The 9,911-nt window shown below is 38.8% G+C and overlaps 1 protein-coding gene across 1 annotated transcript in view; it reads right to left on the bottom strand.

Annotated features, from left to right (window-relative positions):
* CCDC125 (coiled-coil domain containing 125) overlaps positions 1-9,579 on the bottom strand; it is a gene marked incomplete in the record, with an annotated part of 22,783 nt that extends 13,204 nt beyond the window's left edge. The window contains 4 exon segments of the mRNA XM_072416223.1: positions 494-580; positions 2,959-3,017; positions 5,734-6,060; positions 9,460-9,579. Of these exon segments, the coding sequence (XP_072272324.1) occupies positions 494-580; positions 2,959-3,017; positions 5,734-6,043 (456 nt within the window).
* Positions 9,580-9,911: the final 332 nt, after the last annotated feature.

Below are 9,911 nucleotides of genomic sequence, written 5' to 3' on the forward strand. Positions count from 1 at the left end.
AAAAAAGGGGCAGCACTGCAGCGATCAAGATTGAATGGGACCGCAGAGCCTTCCGGGATACCTACATCACAAATCCTGGGAAGCTCCGTTTGCTCCATAGTAGATGCCGATCTCACACATGCGCAGTGAGATTGGCTCTCTTATTTTTTTTTCCCTTTGCAGGGGGATACATCACCCAATCTCACACTTGTGCAGTGCGAGATCGGGTGACGTAGCAAGAAGATTGGAAGGAAAGAGCAAAATGGCTGCGCCTGGCGCTTGCGTAGCACCGGGATGAAGAAGAATTCTAGGACAACGCAGGACCTGATGGCGGACAGGTCCAGCACCATCGAGGGATCTGCAGGATTAAAGGTAAATGTGTTTTTTTATTATTTTCACTTTAGTTATGCTTTAAGCTGTAGCTATTGCAAAATTTAAAAAATCCCTGTATACTGACGGGGACTATGTAAAAATCCACAGCAATTTTAGGGTACAGAAGTTCCATATAACTCACCATGCCCTGCAGAATCTTCAATGCTTCATCCTTCCCATCCAGTTGTCTTTGAGAGGCCTCAAGTTCAACTCTTAACAAATCCACTTCCTAAGGGAATTAGTGTTAGATAAATAACAGTGAGATAGGTTGACAAATCATATTAACTGGTACTAAATTGTGTTCGATATAGCCAACTCAAATTCAAATAGACTATACTCCAGTGTTACCCACAGGGTAGAAATATGTTCAAGGCTGTATTCAGGGATCCTGACTGCACTATGATGGGACCCCAAAGTTAAATCATTTTTTAGCATTATTTTTAAATCATTCCTACTGGCTCTTATACTCCAATAATAAATGCAGCACTGACTCACTCAGACCTATAGCAAAGCTCATACTACCTGCTGATCGGAAAGCATGGACTAGAGGGAATGTGTTAGACCACTGGAAAAAACAGTAGGCTTTCCTACTCCTCAGACTGTAGCTGATTTTTAGAGACATTAGGCTGTAATACTTTGTACACTTTTTATTTTGATGTATCTAAAATATATTCAGCCATTTTAAACTAAAATTTGATTTGGGGTAAACACAAACTGTAACTTTAGAATACTTTGCTAGATTGAATCGGGGTTTGAACTTGCAACCTGGCAATCACAGAGAACATAAAGCCGCTGGATATTTTTTTTTTCACATATGATATTGTATGGACAAAAAGACTAATTTAGGCATGCAGTGATGTTGTAATTTTTTTTAAACAATTCCTAATAAAACAGTTATGAAAAAAAAAATCAAATGTGTTTATTGTTGCATAACAGAAGCCCATAATCAACAGTTACAGCACAGATATGGGAAGACACATCAATCTCCCTGGTCATTTTTGTGTGTATGGGTGCCTGTAGACACCACAGGCTGGCCACTGTCAGATGGAATCTGAAGGATTGTAACCAATTTTTATTTGTTACCTCTTGTCTGATAACCCCAAATACATCCAGGTAGCTCCTCTTAGGGACAGTTAGTGATAGACTATGGACTTTATAAAGCTCTGTGCAATATTTAGGTGCTACATAAATACAAGATATTAATATTAATCCAACACCATTAGCAAACAGTCGTTTTTTCCTTTGAAGTGGAATACCTACCACCTGCAACCACTCTATTCTTGTGGTGCACCACTACTTCCCTTATCTTTAATAAACCTGCCCTAGAATTATAAAAATTCAATTAAAAAACATGACCATTGTTTGAAGCACTTGCAGTGTAAGCTCTCCACAGACAAAGCATTATATTCTCTATACATTCTCTCCACAATCATCAGTACTGAGGCTGGGGAACTTGTATAACTGGTTAAGAAGGACTTGCAATCCCAGGTCAAAGCAAATACTGGTATAATTCCAGGACTAATTAGCAGACTAAACAATACTAAGAATGTTCTCAAAGAATAAAAAAAACTGGAAACAAACGCAGGGAGGCTCAGGATTTTCACAAATCTAGTTTTTATATACTAATAAATCTGAACACCCAGCAGATATAAAAATTACCTTTTTAATCAGTAACACATTTATTATTAGTCCAAGTGTGTTTTTGGATAGAAATAACCTAAGTACATGAATTTTTGCTACCATCATTTTACCTGCTGCACAGCAGCACTCTTGATAGGGCCTCATAGGAGGCTCAGCATTAAAAGGCTACCTCCACACGTCAGATGATCCTCGTCTGATTATTGCTTCAGGGATGGTATCGGACAAGAATCTGACGTGCGTACAGTGTCCAACACTGTTCATGGATCCGTCCTGGCGATTCCATAATAGACAAACAATGAATGACCGTAATGCAAGTGAAGGCGAGAGAGCGCAGCAGGGTGATGCTCGCTCAATCTCCGCCCTCCCTTCTCCATAAAGCAATCGTGAAAGATCCTTTTCAACGACAAATGTCTTACATCTGTCCATGCCTAACCCAGTAAGTGCTTCACTACTTTGCAAAGTGCAGAGGCTACAGCAAAAAGATGGCCCCATCAATATGCTGCTCTAACATTACAGCTGCGGGATGTAAGAAGCCATTGCCCAAAATGTATTGCAGAACTTTAAAAATCCTGAAGCTTACAGAAAGCACCTCCTATCAACCAGCAGCTAATGGGAGCACTCCCTGCAATTTACTGTAACACAGATGTTGTTATAATTAACAGAGGGGAGTGTTCCCATTAGCTGCTGGTTGTTAGGAAGTATTGCCTACTATTTAAGATTAGTATAACAGAGTAGAGAGGAGCAGGGTCTGTAGCACTCAATCAAGCACAGAGATGTTCATTAGTGATCAATGTTCATTCAGGAGATTTGAGAAATTGATTAAATATCAATCTGAAATGCTCTATATTTTATAAGAATATCATTAGATTTTATGTAATTATTGAATGCAATGTCTAATACATTTAAAACAACTCATAGTGTATGAATGCCTAGAGATGTGTACCAGTCTACATCAGTGAAACCTACCTCTGTAACGTCTTGAAGACGCTGCCTCAAATCTTCATTGGAGACTTCAGAGCTTGCATCTATATGCAAAGAAACAAAAAAGTGAATACTTTGAAAAAGAGTAGAAAAGCATATGAAACATTCAGATTACCACCTAGAATTTAAACTTCCTATTTGTAAACTGTTATTGTATTTTGAATACATTGAATCATCAGATATTTGGAAATATAGATATGAAGCATGGCTACAGCAATTATTTTAATGTTAGCTTGAATGGGAAAGCGTTAAACGTTTAAATCAATAAAGTTTGTGACTTCTGTCTGTGATGCCATTGGGAGATTTTCTCTCACTTCTTGTCCCTATAATACCTGTACTAGAAATAGGTGATGCACTGCCTTACTTCTTCAAAAATGGCAGGGAGAAAATATCCCCGATGGAGACACATACAACAAAACCATGAAAGGCTTGAACGATGATGTGGGGGGGAGAGTATAAACATGATGATGTTGTACTGCCTATATGTAATGTAGAAATGTAATGTTCTGAGTGTCTATATTTAACTAGGTGCACGGGTAAACCAAGTAACTCATCAGCAAAATTTGCCCTTATGTAGAACTTTGCCCATGCAAATAGGCTTTTAAATATATGTCAAGCCAGAACTTTTAGTCTGATTATTTTGGTTATATTTTGCTTCTTGTGTCCCATCGGGGAGATTTTCAGGTTTGCTGTTTCAAGAGTAAAAAGTTTTCATATGAAAAATTGTTCCCTGTTGGAAGATATTTCCTTACTTTTTGGTCCAATGGCAACTTGCAAATAATAAATTGTCTTCATTATCTGTCTGGGTATAAATGGTCAAATTCAAGTAAAAAACGATCACAAATGTGTAAATTGCACTTTCACGGTCTATCTTAATCTCCCCCCCCCCCCCAACTCCCAGGGGAGCAGTATTGGTGGTCCACAAAAAATGTGACCATTGCAATTTTTATGTTTTAGTAATAATAAATCAAAAATAATATTCAAATAAGTTCTTATATTCTGAATGACAGTTTGGGCCTTTTTATTATACTAAATACATGAACTGTACTACAGACAGAAAAACAAGAGAGGCGCAGCATGACGTCAGTGTAGTGTTAAGTTGTATGATGCAACCTTTAGTGAGCCTTACGCTTCAGTATTGTTTCCACCATTACAACAATCACCAACGCCAATACCGATTCTCATCCAGATTTTTTTATTTTGTTTATTTCTCAGATGCTCTTTTAGGTAAGTATGACCTTAACTGTGTATATTCTTTACCTGTTATATTTAATGTCATCAAATAGTTTGACTTTGGTAACTATCATTTTTTGTTCGGTCTTAGATTCAAATGAAATAAACCCATAATGAGGGAGAAAAAGCAAACAAATATTTTGCATTTCCTTAGTAATACCAAAGATATTACAACTAATGATAATAGTAACAATAGTATAACTTCACTTAACCGTGAGCTGATCAATGAATCAGTGCCTCCACAGTCCTTGTCAGGCACCATTAGGAAGATCATTATTTTAAAAATGTATTTATCTTTTTTAAAAAAAATCATAATAATGGTTTGCGGGATTCTCAGGGAACCCTTAGTAAAATGAATTCTATAGGAGTTAATGGGGAACATATGCCTCAAATTGGTGGTCAGTAGATAAAGTGTCCCCATACAGACAGCCATAACTATATTTGCTGATGGTTTTGCCAAGCATTGGTGACATTGGAACTATGAAAACACCTTTAAATAAAAATCAGTCAGCAACATCTCAGGGAAAACCTAGCAACCTCTAAAAGAAATGTCCAGTTGCAGAGAGCCCTGATTGAGAATGGCTGCACTTCTAATAAAAGAACAGGAGGAGAGACAGAAAAGTTGAGGCATTGAGCCAGAATTAATAAAGCTCTCCAAGGCTGGAGAGAATACACTTATCAGTGAAGCTGGGTGATATAGCAAACCTGGAATGGATCTGGTCCAGGATTCAAAACATTTGCTAACAAATAGCAAATCACTTTGAAGAAATCTATTTCAGGTTTGCTGGTTCACCCAGTTTCACTGATAAAAGTGTATTCTCTCCAGCCTTGGAGAGCTTTAATAAATCAGGCCCATTGTGTTACTGTAGCACAACATTGTGAACTCACCCTTAAGGCTTTTTTAATACCTGCTAAGAATATGTAAATATTTGAATGTCCTAAGCCTGGCCAAAGTTTTAGTTTAAACGAACCCTGTCAGAACATAAACAATACTGTGAAAAAGTGAATGCTTATGTCTCCCACTGCTCACATCTCCCAATGCCAAGCTACGTCAGCTGCAAGAACATCACAGGATGCTTCAAAGATCTTTGCTTGGAAAATTAGCTGCATGTGCAGTCTATTGTGAACCAGATACCCATTCCCAGAATTAGAATGAATGCAAATTCAACAACACTTTTTTATCACTTTTAGCAAGTTTCTTTTTATCTTTCAATTTTTGCACAGATCTGCCATCACTATTAAAGGAATCTTTCTTTTTCTACCTGGATCCAACATCTATTGACAGCCATTTATTTTATTGCCTATTGACCGTATCTTCCTTTTTATAAGCCTGAAAAAGAATAATTCATTTTCTGCAGTGCAGCAGTACAATATGCTGTAGCCTACAAAGTGGTATTTCCCAGAGTGTGCAGAAATTAATATGTAATTCACAAACAGTTAAAATGCACAATCGAGAATAGGGGATTTTTTGACTCCTTGTCATTAGGAATAAACATTTAGCAACCCCAAAAGTTCTGATGGTCTTACCGATGCTGTTTTGCCTGCACTGCACATAGCTCTCTGTGGAAGGTTTAAAAACACTCCTGTCCTCAGAGTTACTGTACTTTCCTCCATGGCATTTTACAGTTGAAACATCATCACCCTTCTTAACAAGATGGTAGTGACCATGGGCATCAGATCCTTTTTTCATTTTAAATGTCCTGGCTACAGTCCCCTCAATAGCCTCGTACAAGCCACCGGGCTTTCTCCCAAAACCTTCTCCCAGGTCCCCTCCGGCCATGAAATCTTCCTCTTCTTCTGATGGGCAGCAATGGTAATTAGCCAGAGTGTCAGCCATCACTATGGTAGGTTCTCCTGTATAAATAAGACACAGAGAAGACATAAGTCATTACTGCAGTACTGATTATTACTTAACCACAAAGCTTTAACTGAAGAGTATTAAACACATAAATTGTCATCAGTGCAAGGGATGGTACGATATATCAACTGCAGCTATAGTCTATAGATCAATTCTTTACTGCCCCGTAAAGAATACTATAAAAACGTGTCCAGCCACCTAAACCTTATTCTTCACTAAAGAAGAGTTTTACATTTCTGTATTTCTTGAACAACCAGTTTTCCATTTAACACTCTAGTTCAATCTTCCAGCTCCTACCCAGGGAATGATTAAGGCATAATGAGGCCTTAGGCAGCAGCTTTGGCTCCTAAATCCTTATAGCTGGCATTGATAAAGATAGCAAAAGCAAAGCTATTCTTAACCAGGGTTAAGTGGACCTGCAAGGTTCCTCCAGAGGTTCTAGGTTTTCTTTGAACTGTGGATGATGCCTGCGTAGCTTTGGGCCAATAGCCAGCCACAAGATCATAACGATGTACAATAGTGTCTATAAAGTTCTATTCCAGTCACCACAGTAGGAGGACATGACATTCTTTCCACTAGCCACCAATCAATGAGGCTCTTTTTTCCATTGACCCCAGAAAAATGTTATAGGGGTTTGCAGGGACCTGAACATTTCTGATTCATCTAAAGTAAAACCGTAGAGAAAGGCTGTAACAGGCACATTTCCATTGTCTATACCTACATTGTCACCACATCAAATACCAACTGACAACCAAGTGCTCAACTTTGACAAATTGTGGTTTTCCACAATTCAAGAATTTCCACAGTCCGTTACAGAAGTACAGTAGATGGGTCCATTGGCTCCTACATAGGTTTTTAGTGGATGATGTGGCATTGCCCCATGTAACTAACACATGATTAGTGGGAGATGTAGCAAAAAGTGGGCCCCTGTCAATGACTTAGGGCCCCTATTAGTGGAGGGGGGTCCAGGGCCATCATTCAGTGGCACACTTTGCACTTCCCTATGTCTGTGCGTGGAGTTCATTAAAGGAACAAGGTTCTGATGACCACGAATTGACAAGTGTTTTGATGTAGTCCCACAAAACCAATATTCATTTTTATTAAACAGCTATTAAGAAGTTCATTGACACATTAATAGAAAATATTAATTTATTATCACATTCATGTCTTCAGCATTCTTCCAACCACCTCTAATTGTTACTTCAATCCAATGCTGGAAATTGCAATGCTGTTTTGGATTAAACCAATAATTTGTAATATATCATCTGGACCAGTATTTCACAACATTTTACCAAAAGGGAACCCTTGAAATATTTTTCAGGTGTTCAGGGAACCCCGGCTATAATTACTATATCCACAACTCACAGTACATTAGTGTGGTGGTCAGTAGGAAGTAGGAAGAATTCCTCTTAAATTGTTGGTCATTAAAAAGAATGTCACCCTTACAGATAGCCAAAAAGATTATTGGTGTCAGTTAAACTGACCTGAGAAAGACAATTTTCTCATCGCTCATGGAGCCCCCTGGAACCTCTGGAGGAACCCCGACTGAGAAACACTGATGTAATAGGATCGATGACGAGATGAGTTATTATTTTTATAATAATGTGTCAATGCAGGGGTGTCAAACTAAAATACACAGAGAGCCGAAATTAAACACTTAGAGCAAGTTGCAGGCCAAACTTGAAATTTATTTAAAAAATTGAGGAAGTTTACTACTTCATCCATAACTAACAAAAACAAACCCCTCTACACACACTTTAGGGATGAAAAGACATTCTATCTATGCAGCCTGTGTGTTGTTCATGCTCTCACATCACATGTTTCTCTGACACTAAATATTACACTATGCACTCTCTAATGGACTGAAACAAACACAATGCCCCTGGTAGTAGGACACCATGTGATCATTGCCTAGGCTTTGCGTCACATGATGGGTGTGAAAGAATAATGTCTATATATTGCATGTATTGAAAAGGATGATGTGAGGTGGTAACAGAGATTCATGTGGATCCCGCCATGTGTAAGGAAATGAATGGAGATTCTCTGTGCATGATCCAGCACACTATAATAGTTCCCCATCCTAATACTGACTGTAAGTCCTCCCAGCTATGGACTACAGTCATAGAAAAACAGTTGGGACGATTTAACCCATTGTTTTCCTGCTGCTAGTACTGCCCGATATAGAAGATTGAAATTAACTGCTGTGCCGCTTCCATTATTATTATTATTCAGGATTTATATAGCACCAATATGTTATGCAGCACTGTAAATCAAACAACCGGGGCCACGCATAGGCAGCTGGTCTATAGACGCCGGGAATTGTAGTAGCGGCATCAATCGTTGCAATACGTAGTAGCAGCTAGGCGGGCCAGATGTAATTCATTTTCAGAATTCTTTGAGGGCCCAAAAAAAAAAAAAAAGGATCTTGTGGGCCAGATTTGGCCCGCGGGCCAGAGTATGACACCCCTGTTACAAAGAATTTGGGTTTTGAATTTCATGGCAAATTATTAGCCTGAAACATTCCATCTTTTCTTTTGTTTGATTTAAACAGGGATATGCCTCAGGCTAGAAACTATGAATAGGTTATAGTCCAATAAAAAAGTTTGTTCCGTCAGGTGAATGTGGAGGTTAAGCAGTTAATCCAGGACTACCGATTGATTTATTTAGGAAGTGGTTATTTATACACAATCATGCATTCAACACAAAGAGCACTATTTATAAAACTGGGAATCTGACATTTCCTCAAACATTCCCCACTAGGAATCAATTACTGCCACTAAAACACATGGACCTGGAAGATTCCCACCAGGGAATTGATTCCCTGTTTTATAAATAGGCTCAATAGAACGATCTAACTTTTATAGTAAATAAGTTGGGAATTGGATTTTTCTATTATTTGTACAGCAAGCGTGGGATGATTTGTAAAACTTTGATCAAACTTGTCACATGTAAGCTTAATTTCCTGCTACAATATTTAGAAAAATTTGCATTGCAATAATTCTGGCTGCCAAAACCATAATCTGACCTATCAGCATAGTAAATGTTCTCATTATAGTATGATTACAAGGTTTGTATAGAAGATCAGATATACAGCAGGAAATGTAGACTGGGTGGGAAGTAAAGTTTCCTTCTGTGCAGAATATTCATGGAGGGAAGTCAGATAAAACTGCCAGAACCTCCAATACATTGTGTACTCAGGAACAGCTCTCACCACTCCCAAGCACCGACAACCGAAGTGCCCGGTGACAACTCAGCACTTCCTCCTAAATGTGTCACCTCCTATATCAAACTTATTATGGCTGATGGGAGCTCAGCTAGGAAACACTAAGCGCTCAGGTTTCTATTATTAGGACACGCAGACACTGAGGATAAATGCAGCTAATATTCAGTCTCACCGGCTGTAATGAGTCCCGTGCCCGGCTCTCCCCGGCTGTCAGCCTCCCGGTGGCTTCGTCAGATCCCAGAACACACAGACGTGGCCGCTCCCTTCCCCCGTCACGTGACACCAGGCTAAGCCCCGCCTCCTTCACCTGTATGTCCACCTGTCTGCTGCATGCTGACATCTTTATATGTTAGAGCTGCCGAGCTGAAATATCCTAATAGCACTGGTTATAAGGAATTTATTTAAAATGATTTATTTAAATATATAATTAATTCTCCAGATCTATTTCATCAATGATAACAGGGTTTAAAAACCCTTATGATACCCATGTAGAACATCCTATCCAGTGTCACAAAGCCCTTCCAATGCAAAGGAATTGTTGGCTGGCTTTACTAAAATACCAGGGTGGACATGGAAAGGTGCAAAGTGTGGCCCCTCCTCAGCCACAAAGGGTCCAAAGTTAAT

The sequence above is a fragment of the Pyxicephalus adspersus genome, chromosome 6 (genome assembly GCF_032062135.1).
Source record: "Pyxicephalus adspersus chromosome 6, UCB_Pads_2.0, whole genome shotgun sequence".
NCBI classification, from domain to species: domain Eukaryota; kingdom Metazoa; phylum Chordata; class Amphibia; order Anura; family Pyxicephalidae; genus Pyxicephalus; species Pyxicephalus adspersus.